The sequence below is a fragment of the Grampus griseus genome (genome assembly GCF_964374135.1).
Source record: "Grampus griseus genome assembly, chromosome: 1".
Taxonomy (NCBI): Eukaryota; Metazoa; Chordata; class Mammalia; order Artiodactyla; family Delphinidae; genus Grampus; species Grampus griseus.
Genome location: NC_139017.1, coordinates 11,309,967 through 11,330,361, shown reverse-complemented (window position 1 = coordinate 11,330,361; position 20,395 = coordinate 11,309,967). Strand labels below are relative to the sequence as shown.

Sequence of the window (20,395 nt, the reverse complement as noted above, 5' to 3'; positions counted from 1 at the left end):
CGAACTAAAGTCCAGAAAATCACTAGCTCTTTCTGGGAGGAAAGGAACACAAGGCTGTTCTCATCTCTGGCAGAGAGGGAGGAGGATAAATCTGCCATTGATAAGGTAAAGGGAAACTAGAAAGAATGCTTAATGGCTGTGTCAGTCCTGATATGATGGATTAAAATACCAGGAAGTACCAAAGTGAGTATACACCCACCCAGTAAATTGCTGCCATTAGCCTTTAGAGAGTACATGAATACAGCACATGGGAGGTTACGTGCAAAACAGCAGAGTTGAGAGAAATACTCTCGGAAGCACCTGGGCTTTCCGCAAGTACAAGGCTTTGGGAGAAACCCTCCAAAGTGCTTTTGGCTTTCACCAAGTTCAGGGCACAAAATGGGAAGAAGAGCTGGGAAAGATGCCTTTGAAGCATTTCCAGCTTCTACCAAGTACCAGGCACTGGCTTTCCAAATGCTGGAGACATGGCAGCAAGGAGGACAGAGATCCCTCAGTGTGTAGAAAGAGAGGGCAAGACTAAAAACCAAAGATAATTCTGCAGGAGACTGGCAGCCAAGCCTTCATGCAGAGTCTCCCCATGATTTAGAAAGTTGGCAGCTGGGTTGTGAAGATGTGGTAATTTCCTGAATCTCACTCTTGGCCAGATCCTTAGCCCTTCTACAAGCAAAGTGCTGATGCTGTCTTCAAACTGTTTTAAGCCAGAAGTCAATAAATCAAGTTAAATTTTGAAGAAAGCACAGGTCTACCTCAATTCCAGATTAGACTGACTCAGCTTCACATAACAGCAGCCTAACAGAGGAAGGGGTATGCTTATTTTCAGTGGAAATATTATTTACTTCAGTGTCTTTTTTGGTCTGTTTTTTTTTCTTTTTTTTACACACGATGTTTGTCAATAAAAATAATATGTGAAAAAGCATGAAAATGTGAACTCAAAGGGCAAGACAGGCAATAGTCAAGGGAAGCAGACTCAGAAATGAATAAGGTTGAATCACCAGACAGAAATGTTTAAATAATACTAATGACTATGTTAAAATATCTAGAAGAAAAGTTAGACAATATAAATAAACAAATGGGGAATTTCAGAAACTATAAAGAAACTATAAAAAATAAACAAATATAAATGGTAGAAAAGAAAAACATATCATAAAGGAAGAATTTATTTAATTGGCTTTACATTACACTGGACAAATAAGGAAAAAATGAATTAACTAAAGACAAGTTAATTCAGAAATTAATAAATTCTGAATTTATTATAAATTAATAAAACTGAAAAGAAATTATTAGAATTTATTAGAAATTTATAAATTAACTAAAGACAAGTTAATTCAGAAATTAATAAATTCTGAATTTATTATAAATTAATAAAACTGAAAAGCAAAGAGAAAAAGAATGGCAACATAATACAGATAGTACAAGATTTTGAGGACGATATCAAACAGTCTAGCATCAGAGTCCCAGAGGAGGCATCCCAGAAGGATAAATGGGAAGAAAACCACACCAAGGCATATTACAGTCAATCTCCTGAAAGTTCAAAACAAAGAGAAAGTGTGAAAATCAGTCAGGGGAAGTGAAATATTACATTCAAGAGAAAAACTACAATAAATACTAGCTACTCATCAGAAAAAAAATCATGGTCAGAAGACAATAATATAATAGAAAGAGAGAGAGAGTGAGAGAGAGAGAGAGAGAGAGAGAAACAAAAAGAACGGACTGATGGATGATATCTACATATATGAATGGGGATACACACATGTATTTTTTGTGTGTGTGTATTTAAAATAGAATGGAAATAATAAAATAACAACTAGATTTAATTTAAGTAATTTTGGGGTTTTCAGTATATAGAGCTTTTAAATCTTTTGTCAAATTTATATGGTATCGATTTTAATTTAAACTTCTGATTGTTGCTTATATACAGAAATACACATAGAAATATACATATATAGAATTACACATGAATCAATCTTGTATCCTTCAAATGATCAACTCCTTTTTATTTCTTGTACCTTTTAAAACTATTTCACTGGATTTTCTATAGGTACATGTCTTCTGCGAATAAAAACAGTTTTACTTCTTCCTTTCAAATCTGAATGCCTGATTTCTTTTTATTGCTTGGTTGCACTGTCTAGAACTTATAGTAAAATTTTACTACTAGAATGTTTAGTACTATTATTAGTAGAATGTTTAGCAGTATTCTACTACAATAAAAGTAGTGATAGCATAAATCTTTGTCTTGTTCCTGAACATAAATGAAAAAGCATTTACTCTTTCACTGTTGAGTATGATGCTAGCCACAGGTTTGCAAATCCTCTCTTTATCAAGTTGAAGAAGTTCTTTTCTCTTTCTAGGTTTTTTTTTTAATAAGAAATATGTCATTTTTTCTAAAGATTTTTCTGCAAGCCCTGAGAAGATACTATCTATCTATCTATATCGACATGTATTTTGTTGATATAATAAATTACATTGGTTGATTTTTTAATACTACTCATCTTGAACTTCTAGGATAAATCCCAAGTAGTCCTGATGTGTAATCCTTTTGATCTATTGTTGGATTCAAATTGCTTAAATTTTGTTTAAAATATGTGTATATATACACATGAAATATATTGATAGTTTTATTTCCTTGTAATATTTTACTTTGTTTTTATATCAGAGTAATGCTGGATTTAAAGAATGATTTGCTAATTTGTCAAGTGTCTCAAATGTTCTAGAAGAGTTTATATAGATTGTTATTATATTGCTTAAAATGTTAGAATTCAGTAGTGAAGCCATCTTGGCCAGGAGTTTTCTTTGCAGAAAATGTTTTTATCTAAACATCAATTTGCTTAATAAATTTAGGACTATTCATGTTATTTATTCTTGAATGAGCCTTGGAAATTGTCTTTCAAGAAATGTGTTTACTAATTTTCAAAGTGATAGTCACAATGTTGTTTGTGATACATCCTTACATTTAGAAACCTGTGTAATTTTACTGATGTTACTTCTCTCATTCCTGATACTCATAATTTGTCTATTCATTATTCTATTTCATAATTCTGGCTAAATGTTTTTCAGTTTTATTCATACACTAAAAAAAACCCACAGAAACAAAACAGCTTTTGGTTCCATTTTTTTCTCTATTACTCTTCTGCTTTCTATTTTCTATTTTGTATTCTATTTCTATTGCTTTCCATTTTATTTTACTTTGGGTTTAATTGCTCATCTTTATCATTAGTTTCTTAAGGGGAAATCTTTAGTCATTGTTTTATCACTTTTTTCCCCAAATAAAAACATTGTTTGCTGCAAATTTTCCCCTCAGTACTGCTTTACCAATATTTGACAGATCTTGATATGCTGTATTTTCATTATTACATTCAGTTCAAAATAATTTCTAATATGCTTTTTGCTTTCTTCTCTGAGCCATGGGCTATTTAGAAATTTGGCATTTAGTTTTTAAATATTTGAGGATTTTCCGATATGTTTGTATTATTAATACATTTTCATGGTTCGAATGACAGTGTTGTTTGAATCTACAATGCCCTTGCTGATTTTCTGTCTACTTTTCTGTCAAAGATTGAGAGGAGGCTGTTAAAATCTCTGACTATAATTATGAATTTCTTTATTACTTTTTTCTCTCCTAAAATTCTGAAGCTCTGCTACATGTTTAGGATTATTATTTCCTCTGGATTAACTGCCAAGTATATCACTCTGAAATGACTTTGTCCCTGATAAGACTCTTCACTGAGACATATTTTTCTTATGTTAAAATAGCCACTCCAGTGCTAGCATAGTATACCTACTCTCATCCTTTTACTTTTAATTACTTTCAAATTTTAAGTGATTTTCTTGTACACAACATATAGTTTAATCTTGCTTTTTAAAAGAATTCAATGTGACAATGTGCCTTTTAATAGGAAAGTTTAGACTACTGGTATTTAATATGACTATTGATGCTATTAGGTTTAAGTCTATCTACTAGATATTTGTCTCGATTTCTCCATCTGTTCTTTCTTCCCTTTTGCTTATTTTTAACTTCCTCTGAATTAATTTTTAAGATAATTCTATTATATCACCTTTTTGTCCTATTAACTGTAACTCCTTATTTTGTTATTTTAGTGGTTGCTTTAAGGTTCATAGTGTACACACTTATCAGTCTACCTTTAAATTATATTATAGCATTTTACTGATAATACAAGAACTTTAAACTTTTATACCGTTGATTCTTGAACAACAGGGGGTAAGGGGCACCAAGCCTCCACACAGTAGAAAATATGAGTATAACTCATAGTTGGCCATCTCCAAGTTTCCTCTGTATCCTCAGTTCTGCACCCATGAACTCAGCCAACCATAGATTGTGTAGTACTGTAGTATTTACTATTGAAAAAAATCTGCTTGTAAGTAGACCCTTGTAATTCAAACCTGTGTTGTTCAAAGGTCGACTGTACTTCCAGTACACTTCTTCTGATCTTCATGCTATTGTTGGCATACTGCTTATTTCTACATGTACTTCATCATATATTGATTGTGGTATTGTTTAAAGAATTGATTCTCTTTTAAAGAGATAATAATAATAATGACGATGATGATAAAAGATATAATGACCCAGGGCTTCCCTGGTGGCACGGTGGTTGAGAGTCCGCCTGCTGATGCAGGGGACACGGGTTCGTGCCCCGGTCCGGGAAGATCCCACATGCTGCGGAGCGGCTGGGCCCGTGAGCCATGGCCGCTGGGCCTATGCGTCCGGAGCCTGTGCTCCGCAATGGGAGAGGCCACAGCAGTGAGAGGCCCGCGTACAGCAAAAAAAAAAAAAAAAAAAAGATATAATGACCCATGTTGGTACCATTTTCACTCTTCTTCACTCATTTGTGTAAATACATATTTCTGACTGACATCCGCTGCCTTCTTGCCTGAAAGATTTCCTATGTCATTTCTTTTTCTTTTTCTTTTTTTTTTTTTTGCGGTACGCGGGCCTCTCACTGTTGTGGGCTCTCCCGTTTGCGGAGCACAGGCTCCGGACGCGCAGGCTCAGCAGCCATGGCTCACGGGCCCAGCCGCTCCGCGGCATGTGGGATCTTCCCGGACTGGGGCACGAACCCGCGTCCCCCGCATCAGCAGGCGGACTCTCAACCACTGCGCCACCAGGGAAGCCCCCTATGTCATTTCTTTAATTCATGTCTGCCACTGAAATTCCTACAGGTTTCTTACATCTGCAAATATATTTTCCATTTTTTGGAAACATTTTTGCTAGAAAATGAGCTCTAGGTTGACAGAATTTTTTAGTATTTTAAAGCTCTCATCTCCACTGTTTTCTTACTTGCATTGTTTCTGAGAAATCTGCTGTCATCCTTAGTTCTGTTCCTCTGCACCTAATGTGTCTTTTTTTTCCCCCTGACGCCCCCATACCTCATGAACTTACATCTAAGCATTTACAATCTTAGTCAGCCTTGTATCTTAATAGAGTTGTCTTGATTCAAATTGGGAATCCTCTGATAACTAATGAAAATTAAGATATTCTCTTTAATATAAGTTTTGAGCAATTTATGAAATGCCTTGGTGTAATTTTCTTGACCTTTCTCATGTTTGGCATTTTTTGAGTTTCTTGGATCTGTGGGTTTTAAATAGCCTTACTAATTTGGAAATTGGCTATTAACTTTTCAAGTATTTTTTATTTTGTCTGAGGCAACAGATTCTAAGGTATCCATCCCTGACCCCTTCCTTATGGTATGCACGTGCTTCTGTAATCCTCTCCCACTGAGTGTAGATAGGACCTATGACTTGTCTCTAACCATAGAATACAGCAAAGGTGATTTAATATATGTGATTACTTGTGTATAAGTTCACTATATAAGATTGTGATGTCTTATAATGACCCACTTCCTTGCTGAACCTGAAAAAACAAAACAAATTAACATGTTGTGAACTGCCATATGGAGGAGGTCACTTGGCAAATAGTTGAGGGTCACCTCCCACCAACAGCCAGCAAGAAAAGGGTCCTTTACACTGACAAGGACATTATTGCTACCAACAATCATGTAAGCTTGGAAAAGGATGCTTCCCAAGTTGACTGTCAGGTGAAAATCTAGATCTGGTGGACACCTTGATTTGAGAATTAGCTAAGCCATGTAAGCCATGCCTGGACTCTTGACCTTCCAAAAAAAAAAATCCCTAAGGCATGATAATGTGATAATGTGTTTTATTATGTCTCTAAAGTAACGATAACATTGCTATATAGCAAGAGGTATCTAATACTTCCCTCCACCCTCAGCCTCCTTTGGGGACTCTAACTACACATATTTATGGCTGCATGAAGTCCCAGAGCTCACTGTTGATTGCTTTTTGCATTTTGTTCTCTTTTTGTTTCATTGTAAATAGTTTATATATCTATGTCTCAATTTCACCTGTCTTTTCCTGTGCAATAAATGACAATGATTATGAGACAGACACAACTGTAGGTGTCTAATCTTATTCAGTGTATTTTTTATGTCACACATTACAGCCAATGTCAGTCAGGTCAGTTTGGTTCTTTTCTCTATCTTCATGTCTGTACTAATACTTTAAAAAATATGGAATACAGTTATAATATCCATTTTAGTGTTCTTGTCTGGTAAGTTTAATGTCTGTGTTCATTCTGAGTCAGTTTTAATTGGCTGAATGTTCTCTTCATTATGGTTTGTGTTTTCCTGCTTCTTCACTGCCTGGGAAATTTTACTGGTTTTTATCATTGTGAATCTTACTTTTTTGGATATTAGATTATTTATTTATTTATTTTGTATTCCTATAAGCAGTCTTGAGTTTTGTTCTGGGGTGTAGTTCTTGGAAAGGGTTTGATTCATGTTGGTCTTGTTTTTTATAATTTTTGAGGTGAGTCCAGAGAAGAACTTAACGAAGGTTGATTATTCCCCACCACTGAGGCATGCCATTTCTAAGCATTTCATGCAGCGCTCCATGAATTATTAGTATTTCCTTTCTGGCTTATGGGAACACTTTTCTAGGCCCTGAGTGAGTGCCAAATACTGTTCTAGGCCCTGAGTGCATGCCAAATACTGTTCTCTAATCCTAATCCATGGTGTAGTTTTCTTCCCTGATGTCAGGTAATTTCTTCACATGTATGTACTCAAGAGCATTCTGCTAAGTATTTGAGGGCAAACCCCTATGGTTCCTGGGGTCTTCTCTCTACATGGCTTTCTCCTCTTTGGTGTTCTGTCCAACAACTAAAAACACCTAGGTCTCTCAACTCTGACCTCTATCCTCAATTTAAGGAATTTTTTGGTCTCTGCCTGGATTTTCTCTCCCTGAACCATACCCTGGAAACTCTTTCAAGATAGCAAGCTGGGACAATCACAGCACTCACCTCAGTTGTGTCCATTTCTCATAATCATCATCCTTTATTACCTATTGTTCAATGCCTGGTAGGCCATTATTTTTATATCTTTTATCACTGTTTTTGATTGTCAGGTAGGAGGGTAAATTCAGTCCCTGTTAATCCATCTTGGTTAGAAGCAGTTCTAACTACTTAGAGATTTAAAATTTTATTTAATATTGTTTCCTTTGCTTGATTTTATTTTTTTCAGGCTTCTTCAGGTCAAATATTCTTTGTATATGGAAGAGATAATAATTTAGTCAGTGCTCAGTTATAACACAGAAAATATAATTTTATATAACTTGTCACAAGAAAGATAAACACAAGATGCATTTTGAGTGAAGATAGTAAGACAACTGCGATGTGAGAGAGCAGAAAACAAATAAAATATAATGGCTTCAAACAGTATAGGCTTTGTCACAGGAAATAAGATTTTTGACTAGGAAAGAGCTGAAAAAAGAAGAATGGAATGAAACAGATGTTAAAATATACCACAAATTGAAGTTTTAATTTTTTTCCCTAATTTATATAATTAATATTTAATCTAAAAAACAAAGCTTAACTCTATTTTACACATTTACCATTTGGTAGCCACTATATATATAAGAAGTTATTTTGATTAAAAAACAAACAAAAATAAAAACAGATTCTGCTTTTGCCCTCCAGCAAATTAGGGTTGTTTGTCAAAACTAGAGAAGACATGGCAGAGGGGAAATAAGTATCTATAATGTAAACTAGAAAAATATTATAAACCATGTGAAAGTTCAGAATATGAACAAAATATAATTCTTAATTATTCTGGAACTTTTTGCTTTCATGAATTTAATCATGACACTCAATTTACACATATTAATTATTATGGAATGATATATTTTTCCTTTATACTAAAAAAATTGGGGCAGATAAATAAAAAATTCAGATAGGTTTGTGGTCAACTTGATCAAAATTGTCCAACTTGTTAAATGTACTAAGCTAAATGTACAGTTTGTACTAAATAATTAAATACTTTTATATGTGCGTAAGTTAAAACATTCTTTTGAAACCCTAAGAGAGTTTGCTATTTAAAAGAGAGACCTTCCTGAAAATAAAACTAATATATGAAATCAAACCTCTAATTATTATGAATTATTTACATGTAAACTGTTTTACTGAGTTTTCTTGAATTAAGAGTTTTTGAACATATAGAAATTTAAAAATTAACTGTAAACTTTTCCTAATTTAAATTACCCCAAATCAAATAATTTACATATCAAATATGCTTCTTGGAAAATTATTGTCAGGCCTAATTTTATCAATAGCTTTTCAAATTTATTTTTGTTCCCTGCGCTATAGAGTAGGTCCTTGTTGTTTATATATTTTACATGTAGTATTTTTTATATATTTGTTTATATATTTTATTGTTGTTTATATATTTTACATGTAGTTTATATATTTTACATGTAGTAAATATTGGCATTGTATTTTACATGTAGTAAATATTGGCATTGTATCTGCTAATGCCAAACTCCTTATTTATCCCTCCCCACTCCTTTCCCCTTTGGTAACCATATATTTGTTTTCTACATCCATGAGTCTCTTTCTGTTTTGTATCCTTTTTTAGATTCCACAAACAAGTGATATCAGATGATATTTGTCTTCCTCTGTATGGCTCAATTCACTTAGTATGAAAATCTCTAGGTCCATCCATGTTGCTGCAAATGGAATAATTTCATTATTTTTCATAGCTGAGTAATATTCCATTGTATATATACACCACATCTTCTTTATCCATTCATCTGTTGATGGACATTTAGGTTGCTTCCATGTCTTGGCTATTGTAAATAGTGCTGCAATGAACATTGGGGTACATGCATCTTTTTGAGTTAGAGTTTCCTCCAGACATATGCCCAGAAGTAGGATTGCTGGATCATATGGCGACTCTATTTTTAGTTTTTTGAGGAACCTCCATACTGTTCTCCATAGTGGCTAAGCCAATTTACATTCCTGCCAACAGTGCAAGAGGGTTCCCTTTTCTCCACACCCTCTCCAGCATTTATTATTTGTAGACTTTTTGGTGATGGCCATTCTGACTGGTGTGAGGTGATACCTCAATGTAGTTTTGATTTGCATGTCTCTAATAATTAGCAATGTTGAGCATCTTTTCATGCGCCTGTTGAACATCTGTATGTCTTCTTTGGAGAAATGTATATTTAGGTCTTCTGCCCATTTTGTGATTGGGTTTTTGTTGTTGTTGTTGTTTTTGAGTTGTATGAGTTGATTGCATATTTTGGAAATTAAACCCTTGCCCGTCTCATAGTCTGCAGATATTTTCTCCCAGTCCATTTGTTGTCTTCATTTTGTTTATGGTTTCCTTTGCTGTGCAAAAGCTTATAAATTTGATTAGGTCCCATTTGTTTTTTTTGTTTGTTTGTTTTTGCTTTTATTTCTATTGCCTTAGGAGACTGGCCTAAGACAACATTGCTACGATTTATGTCAGTGTATGTTTTGCCTATGTTCTCTTCTAGGAATTTTATGGTGTCATGTCTTATATTTAAGTCTTTAAGCCATTTTGAGTTTATTTTTGTGTATGGTGTGAGGGAGTGTTCTAACTTCATTGATTTACATGCAGCTGTCCAGCTTTCCCAGCACCACTTGCCAAAGAGACTGTATTTTCTCCATTGAATATTCTAATATTCTAAGGCATATCCTAATTTTATGAATAGATTTTGAAATTTTAATTTAATGTATTTTTATAATTTGAGAAATAGAAATGTAGCTCTAAGTTGTGGAGCCTCTTCTCAACATCACCTTCAACACCCTTAAGTAAACTATGCAGCACTGAAACATCACTTGGAGATAGATTTTTAGCTGGAATACTGACCTATAAGTTAATTTTATCATAGTGTTTGTGCTTTTTCCTAAATTTGTTGGAAAAAATTCTAAAAACTATAATTTTTAAAATCTTTCAAATAATTTTTCTATATTAGAAAAATGCTAGCAATACAGTATGTTATTTTTTCTTTTAGAAAAATAACTTAGCTCTTTTAAATTTTTTAACAGTTACAGAAATTTTAATTTTATTCACTGCATGTAATCTGATATTTAAAACTTAAAGTATTAAGGAAATTTTTGAAAATCAATATACCACATCAGGTAATAGATTGGATTTTTCCCAAAATGTATATTTTGATTTTCTCATCATTGTCAATCACATATTAAAGTTTATTTGACTATTTCAAAAGAAACCTAAAGAATATGTTAGTATTATTTTAGATAACTTGAGTCAACTGAATTGAATCTTCTCAAAATAATTGACAATTCTAGACATTATACTTGACATGTTTTTGCACTAATAATTATATTGAGAAATAATATTTGATATAAATGCCATTATGAAATAGTATAACAGTTAATTACGCTCTATGGGCATTTGAGCCATTCATTTTTGTTTACAGATGTGTTAATAAAGTTCAACCTACATTTACATTCATAATTAGAAGAGGTTAAACACAACCATTTGTTCTATTCCATTTTCTAGAAACTGGCTCAGTTAACGCTATGTGTCCAACTCTTTTGTGTTTTTGCAAGAATTAGCATGATAAAAGAAGGCATGCTTATGCAGATTTAATTATATTTTTGCTGTTATCAGATAATGATTTTATTTGACTTTATTTTTTAACAAAACTCTGTCTCCTAAATTCTGTGAATCAAGGGACATCTTCATACAACATTTGTCCAAGAAATTAAATGCCCACTACACGGCACTTAAAAACCCAAGGTGTTTTTATCTAATCAAAGAAATTGTAGACTTGCTACCCTTCATATGAATCTTTAAAATATAAAAGCAATGCACTGAACCTTTAGAGATTTAGTAAAGGAGTTAAGCTTTTGATTTCAAATATCTACAGAAGCACTTTGCATTGAGTTATTTATTCAAGTATAAAGGATTTCAGTAGTTGAATGCCCTTGGATTCCGTTTACATACCCACTACTCTCACCACTCAGTCCCTCTTACCCTGTTAACTCACATCTAAGCAATTAAAATCTTATAATTGTGGGGAGACATCTTTTATCTGTGTAGGGATACATTTGATAACTAAGGAAAATAAAATATACTCTCCCCAGGAAATTACACAGGAGCATAAAAGTGTGCATGAAGTTCAAGGGCCATGTCGACCTGCTGGAGCATTTTTCCTGGAGCTTTCACAGTAGCCGAGGCTGCAGCTGACCCTGGGCCAGATAATCACTAGTCACTTAAAACTATAACTGCCTCAGGTGAGAACTCCATCCAGGCCTAAATTTAATCCTGAAAAGTCTGATCTCCCTCCCCTCTTTCCCTGTCCCTACTACCTCACCCTTCCCTGCCCTATGTACTTCCAGGATTATTTTCTTAGTCATGTTGCTGCCAGTACACACACCTCATTCTCTTTTTTTCCCCTTAGTTATGCACAAGATATGTGTACTTCTCTTTACAACCCATCTCTGTATCATTCCCATACTTTTCTCTGTTTCCTCTCCTTGATCTAAAGTTCCACTTTTCCTTCCTGTTCCCAGCCCCACTACACACACTTTAAAATACTTCCATTATGTGCTCTAGAACTCCCTTCCAAGACTAATGGCTCCAGCATTTTCTGGAGTCCTTTCACAGTGAGGCTGTTCACTCTCCCACATTCCAGGTTACTCCTTTGTCTTCCCCAGAGCTGTTCTTAGATCACTCCTTTATGAAAGTCACTTCCCCTTCAGGGCTGGCTCATTTCTACCACACATGAAGCTTTATCATCTCCAGTTGTATCATCAGGGTCTAAGAACAACGCCTGTACACAATAGCCTGCACCATTAAAACATGTGCCTTTTGTGATACATACTTCTCTTGTGGGAGAAAAAGAGTATGTACAAATATCCATTAAGTTTTGACATGAACTGTGAATGAATATTTCTTACTCAGTATGGATACATAAAGTCTACTGTATAATTCTACTTGGCACTGAGCAACAAAATCAATAGCCGTATAATAAACATATTTACTACTAGGATGTCTTCTTTTAGAAAATACACTTTAAGTTTCTGTTTATATCATTGAAATTGATTTCTGAAAAAGTCTATTTCTTCTCAGCAACCTCAAGCTAAATACCTACAACACTATCCTACCTTACAACATTTTTAAATTAACTACAACGTCTGTGTTCATGCTGGCTACATTTTTATCTATTCAGCATAAATATTATTTATACACTTGATTAGTCAATATAACGTAAGTCCTACAGTCAGGAGTAGACTAACTATAATTGTATAATCTATATCTACAGAAGTCTTTTACTTAACCTCATCTACTAGCAGTATTGAAGATGGGCAGTTATGGTTTGTGTAACCCTTAAGCTAAAGATATTTTCTTTCGTTTTTTTTTATTGGGGTATACTTGTTTTACAATGTTGTGTTAGTTTCTACCATACAGCGAAGTGAAGTAGAGTTCCCTGTGCTATACAGCAGGTCTTATTAGTTATCTATTTTATACATATTAGTGTATATACATCGATCCCAGTCTTCCAGTTCATCCCACCTCACCCCCCCGCCCCCCGCTTCCCCCCTGGTATCCATATGTTTGTTCTCTACATCTGTGTCTCTATATAGCTAAAAGTATTTTCATGTCATCTTTTATTCTCTCTGGGACAGTCTGGAACAAAAGATGTACGTTGGGCTAATTTTTCTTAGCATTCTCAACATATCAACATACTAACTTTTCAATTAACTGAAAAAAAAACACACATTAATTTTAATCTCATAAAGCAATAAAATGATATGTTTAAAAGAGTGCTTTTTACATTAATTATGAAATGTTACATTTGAAACACTGGGAAATTCTCTTTATGTTTTATTTTGCTCTTATTAACTTAGTCCAGAATCACACTATCACATGTGCCAACTCTTTGGTCTGTTAGTTTTGCAGTGGCCACTGGCCAAACACAATAACATGCTGATCTAAACTGCCAGAGAAATATGTCAAAACATCTACTGTTTTGGAAACCACTGCCTTTCTCTCTCTGTCTCTGTCTCTCTGTCTTTCTATCCCTTCATTTCTTCTGAAAATTAAAGGTATCTTATTCTCCCATGCTCTCAGTTTTTGTAAAGTCAACCTTAGTTGTTTCAAAGGCAAAGGATTTTAGTGAACATACAGAGTTTATCCAGTAGTTCTAGATTATGGTGTATCTTGACTTCTAGAAACTTATAAACAAATACTTGTACTTCTTTGCTGTGTCTTAAAAACATGGGGGGCAGGGAATACTCCTTGAACCAGACTTAATGATTTTTGTGTCACTGACCCACTTTGAACCTAATAGAGCCCCTTCTCAGGATAATGTTTTTAAATGCACACAATAAAATATGAAGTTTTACAAAATAAATCAGTGTTATTAAAACAAAGTTTCATCTATGTATGCTTTGTGAGGGAGTCTGTGTACCCGAGGATAAACTGACACTACTCAAGTGTATTTCAATTAACGTTCTGACATGAAACACCTTGACCCAATCATCAAGTTAACAAAATTACATGAAAATATATACAATTTCATCTTAAATGTACTGCAACACTTAAAGCAGAAGGACACATTAACTTACTTTTCAGGACACAATTGTTTAAATCAGCGAGACATGAACATATAGAGACACGGATTTTAGAGACAGAGAACAAAATGGTATGACATAATTCTAGGGTAAACATACTCATACCTTTATGGCAGTGGATGCAATTTGAATGTGGTGAAGTCTCCGAAGGGTGCTGTCCCTGTCAATGAAATAGGAAGCAGCTAGTTGATGTAGCGTCTCCAGAGTGACCGAGGAGCTGTTGGTGCTGGGATCACTTCCTTCAGATCGTTTGCTCAGCTTCCGCTTGTCCACAAAAATTGTGAGTGACTCCTCTCCTGCATTAATAATATTTTACATTATTCCATTTCCCACTTCAAATCAATTTTTTCAACTACCTGCAGGTGAGGAAGCCTAGATTACAGCCATAATGAAACAAAAGAGTGATAAACAACAAACAGGCAGGGAGTTTTACTTTTCTTTTGTTCACAAAGATTTCCCATATACCTAGAAAAGTACCCGGGATGTTGATGGTTGTGAATACATATTTCATAAATATTAAACAGCAAGCTTTTGCAGAACACGTTCTCTAGATTTTATTGACTTTCTCATACAGTTTAGCTTACCTAACACTCATTGGGTCTCAAAGCAAATTAAGATAGGAAAATATGTAAAACAAACTCAACCTTTACTACAGATCAGCATGGTAAATGGAAACATGACCAAGCATATTACAAAACATTAGCTGTTTTCAATTGTACCTTTAAAATGCAGAGAAAACATATACATGCATATACAGTAATATAAATATTTATGTATTAAATTCAGAGGTTTCCTACACATGGCATTAAATATTAAAATATTGTGTGTTAATAAGCTCTATGGAAATCACTAACCTCCATGAGAAGCTTTAGGTACTTGACAATGGATCCTCTAAGGTGAAATTTAAAGCAAATTACAATTAAGCTGCAATTTTCAATGTTTGAATATTGACAAAAAAGTGTCAATGCCATTCAAGTCTAACATTAAGAACTTGCCATCCTCAGACTTCCAGATTCTTAGATATTCAATTAGCATATAATTGTCAGACTTGAAGCTTGTTCTCATTCTTTCAGAAACCCATCTGTTTAGGTGGCATTAGGCCCACTGACAATTTGTCGAGCCAGTTTTCTAAAAGACCAAACAAGATTTTCTAGCGGACGAATAGGTTGCATTTCTTCTCCAAATTAAAAATAATACCAAATTTAAAATGCCGCAGCCTAACTGACCATCCAATTCTAAGTGACAGTTCATACTTCTCTGCAAGAGATCAGGTGAATTGGTATCAGAAATAAGGTGTCAACAATGTTATTTTGGAAAGTTGCATTCTCAGTTTGTATTTGGACATCAATATGCAAGCTGGAAATGAAGCAGACTAACTAGAATTGCTGAAGGAAAAAAAAAACTCTCAAAAATATGAATGAGTGGGTCAAGTTATCAACAGCGTTAAGTCATGTACATGATAAACAGCTTTCAGTGGGAACATCTGAAAGCAAAAAGGGAATATATATGTCAAATATTATAGAAAATAAAATCCACACTAATTATTTACCCCCAAAGAAGAGGATGAACTGGTGTGGAAATCTGAGAGAATACATTCTCAGAAAGACCACTGAATCTGAGAAATTCACCCATGTGCCCAAACAAACATCTTGTACCTGGCGACAGAAAGAACAGCGTTGTGATAGTCTAAGAATTTATAATGCAGCTCGACGACACATGAAAGTGCTATGGTCTGAATGTTTGTGTCTCCCAAAATTCATATGTTGAAATTCTGTCCTTTTAAGATGATAGTATTAGGAGATGGGGTTTGTGGGAGGTGTCTGGGTCATGAGGGCAGAGCCCTCAAGAATGGAATTAGTTCCTTTGTAAAGGAGGCTCCAAAGAGATTCCTTGTCCCTTCCGCCATGTGAAGATACAAGGAAAAATCTGTGACCTGGAAGACAGCCCTCACCCAACCATGCTGGCATTCTAATCTCAAACTTGCAGCCCCCAGAACTGTGCTGTTTATAAGCTACCTTATCTGTGGTATTTTGCTATAGCAGCCCGAACAGGCTATGAGATCAAGAGATATATCTTCTTAAGTAAGGTTAAAAACAAAATGATAATGATATCTTGGTGAATGTAAATAAAAAAGGAAGCAAAGTTAATGATCTCTTCAGGACAAAATTATTAAATGAGAAAATGAAATAGACTGAATAGTGCTAAAGACTAAAACTTGCAAAACTGCTTTAATTGCAGCACTTTTCATAAAGCAGAATATACAGAAGATATAGGTTAAAATATACATAAACTGCCAGTATTACAAGACTCCAGCACACACTTTCTAGACCTAAATAGACCCAGTGGGGGTAAAAATGTAATGATAGAGATACACACAACCTACTTAATAAGGTAGATCTTATAGGTAAATATTAAACTTTATATTAATAAAGAGGAAATGAAAGCTCTTTTCAAGAGTACACAGAACATTTAGAAAAACTGGCCATATATTTTGTTAAAAAAAATCCTTAGTAAATTCCAAAAATTTGAAAAAAAATATCATTTGATAAAGACTTTCTCCTTGACCAAACGCTAGACAGGCTCCTATGAGCTTGTTTCTTGGGCATGTTCTCAAGAGCCCAGTTTTAGGAAGAATCCTGTCAAGTCACTTTGGCAAGGATCCCCTACCCTGGACATATGATCATCTTTAACATCTGACCAAATTCCTCATCCCCTACCATCTCCCTGGTGATATTTGATAACCCTGCTCTGCTTTCAGCAAGAATCATGTTAGGTCTCTTTAGCAAGAATTATCCTACCCTCTTTGTAATTTTCCATCCACTAATCTGCCTACTCTGCTCATTGTCAATAAATTCCCACTTTTCCTGGTTCTGTTCAAAATTGAGCTCAGTCTCTCTCCCCTCCTGTAAAACTCCAATGCAGGAGACCCCCTGAATAAAGTCTCCCTTACTGTTCTTTAACAAATGTCAGAATATTGTTTCTTTAACACATTTACTGACTACAATATAGTACAATTAAAAATTGATAGAAAAATTTTAAAATTCACATGGATAAATTTTCTATTGTGTAATTCTTGAATAATAGGATACGTGAAAGCAAAATGACAAATTTTCTAAGAAAACCTGAGGAAAACAGTATATAATACAATCTAAGGGACATGGCTAAAGCAGTACTCAAATAAATATTCACAGCATTAAATATGTACTTTATGTAGATTATGAAAATATTTGAGATAGCCATATAACTCTAAAACTAAAAAAATGACAAAAATAAGCTTCTATAAATTAAAAAGAACTAAAAGGAAGAAAACTAGTGTTAATGAGTTAAAAAAAAAACAGAAGAAAAGAAGGAATAATAAATTGAAAAACAGCTTCCTTTGAAGGGAAGAAAAAAAACAGATAAATACACCAACTCGTCAACCTACCTTTTTTAATAGAGAAAGAAAATTAAATAATAAAATAACAGAGTAAAGTAAACATATTATTTAAAAATAAAATTTGCAAAGCTTTTGCAAATAAGTTTAGGTGTCATAGAACACCTCTACAAAATTAAAAAAAAAAAAATCAATAGGCCAAGATGGTTTCACAGGAGAGTTCAGACAAAACTCTAAAGATCAAAAAATCTGATACTATTTACTTAAAATGTTTCCAGAGGATATGAAATGAAGGAAAACTTTTAATTAGTTGTTATATATTGAGTAAAACATTGACATAAATATCTGGGGAAGATCACACACACAACAACAAGAACAACAACAAACATTATTACAACTTATTATTAGTGATGCAAAATAATAAATAAAGCAATAGTAAACAGTAACACACAGTAAGTTTTAAAAATGTATATCTCAAAAAGAATAATCCTAGGAGGGCAAGGGTCATTTGATATTAGGAAATCATTAATATAATTCAGCATATTAACACATCTAGAAAGAAAAACCTTGATGTCCATTAATGCCTCAAATGCATTTGATGAATATTTATACCTATTGCTGGGTAATTTTCAGTAAGTTAGGAGTCAGTGGAAAATTCCTTAAAAGGATAAAATATGTGTTTGTCAACCTAAAACCAACTGTCTTTCTTAATCGGAAAACTCAGAAGTCATTCCCATTAAAATCATAACCTGACAAACAAACCCACAACTGGTACTACTTTTTGACATGATATTAAATATGTTAAAATGTAAATATAGAAGAGAATAAAATTAGAGTAATAGTTTTTTAAAAACACTTAAAATTATCTCTTTTTGCAGATAACATGATTATTCATCTGGAAAACTCAAGAAAATCAATGGACAAACTACTATGCAGAGTAACAGAACTTAGTAACTGCAGAAAATAATAAAAACTTTACTAACTCAAAAAACTGAAATATACAAATAATAGAGGTAACAATGGATTAGCATATACCATTTAAAATACCAATAAAAATGCAATACATATATGAAAAATTATATGCCACCCCTGAAATAACAAAAGTAAACTGAAAATGGCATTGTACTTTGTTTCAAATAGGAATATTTAAATTAAATATATCAATTTTACTTAGGTTAATGTATAACTTTAATGCAAATATCATTTTTTGTTTGTTTCCTTGAACTAGTCATGTTTATTATAAATTTTTTAGGTAAAAATTAGTCAAAGAAAAGTCACCAGAAGCTTTCCAAAAAATAGGCAACAGTGAGAATGCCTTGCTACATATGAATACATATTGTAAAATATGTATAATTAAGACAGTGTAGTAAAGAAGCATGAATAGACAGACCACTCAAACAGGAAAATTAAAAAAAACAACAGTATATATGAAAATTTAGTACATGATAAGGATGAATATTAATTCAATTGGGGAAAGGTAGACCTTCTAATAAATGACACTTTGACATCAGAATAGTCACTTGCAAAGTAAAGGATATGATTGTATATGAGGAGATATTGCAAAAAACTGGAGACATGAATATTTAATAAGATGAAACTACTCAACTAGAAAAAAAAAGAATGAAAACGCATGAGTGGGAAAAGCATTCCTAACTATCACTAAACGTCTGAAAGTAATAAAATAAAAGATAGATGAATTAGACCATATAAAAAGAGATTTTTTCTTCCTAGCACAGAATCACCACAAGTAAATTTTGCATTGGGAAGAGATGTTTGCAACTTACATAAGGGACACATGGCTAATACCTCTAACATTCCAAAAACTCCTAAAACTCACAGAAAAAAAAGAAATAAGTTTCGGGCATAAAAAATAGGAAAATAGTATTTAGATAAGAAGAGACAAAGTGGCCCATGTAACTTTGAAAAGGCTTTCAATCTGTCATAGTATGAGAAATGCAAATTAAAAATATATTGATATATCACGTAGCTATTATGGAATTTGCCAAAATTCAAAAATTTGACAACTTTGTCAAAGCTGTTGGCAAACTAGAAGGAAACAGGCCCTATGATATACTGCTGCTGGAGTGCAAAATGATGTAACTATGAAGAGAAATTTGGCAATAGTTAGCAAAAATTGACTCTGCAATCCTACTTTTAAGAATCTATCCCAATTCTCAAAAATGCACAACCTGCCGAGACTGAAACAGGAAGAAATAGAAAATATGAACAGACCAATCACAAGCACTGAAGTTGAAACTGTGATTAAAAATCTTCCAACAAACAAAAGCCCAGGACCAGATGGCTTCACAGGCGAATTCTATCAAACATTTAGAGAAGAGCTACTACCTATCCTTCTCAAACTCTTCCAAAATATAGCCGAGGGTGGAACACTCCCAAACTCATTCTACGAGGCCACCATCACCCTGATACCATAACCAGACAAAGATGTCACAAAGAAAGAAAACTACAGGCCAATATCACTGATGAACATAGATGCAAAAATCCTCAACAAAATAGTAGCAAACAGAATCCAACAGCACATTAAAAGCATCATACACTATGATCAAGTGGGATTTATTCCAGGAATGCAAGGATTCTTCAATATATGCAAATCAATCAACGTGATACACCATACGAACAAATTGAAGGAGAAAAACCATATGATCATCTCAATAGAAGCAGAGAAGCTTTCGACAAAATTCAACACCGATTTATGATAAAAACCCTGCAGAAAGTAGGCATAGAGGGAACTTTCCTCAACATAATAAAGGCCATATATGACAAACCCACAGCCAACATCATCCTCAATGGTGAAAAACTGAAAGCATTTACACTAAGATCAGGAACAAGACAAGGTTGCCCACTCTCACCACTCTTATTCAACATAGTTTTGGAAGTTTTAGCCACAGCAATCAGAGAAGAAAAGGAAATAAAAGGAATCCAAATCGGAAAAGAAGAAGTAAAGCTGTCACTGTTTGCAGATGACATGATACTATACATAGAGAATCCTAAAGATGCTACCAGAAAACTACAAGAGCTAATAAATGAATTTGGTAAAGTAGCAGGATACAAAATTAATGCACAGA

The 20,395-nt window shown here is 33.7% G+C and overlaps 1 protein-coding gene across 3 annotated transcripts in view; it reads right to left on the bottom strand.

Moving 5' to 3' along the window:
- The window catches only part of BRINP3 (BMP/retinoic acid inducible neural specific 3), a gene marked incomplete at both ends in the record, with an annotated part of 396,299 nt that overhangs the window by 183,983 nt on the left and 191,921 nt on the right, over window positions 1–20,395 (bottom strand). For all 3 annotated transcript variants that reach the window (XM_082672168.1, XM_082672169.1, XM_082672170.1), the window contains one exon: window positions 14,042–14,232. In XM_082672168.1, the coding sequence (XP_082528294.1) occupies window positions 14,042–14,232 (191 nt within the window). The remainder of the gene's footprint in view (window positions 1–14,041; window positions 14,233–20,395) is intronic.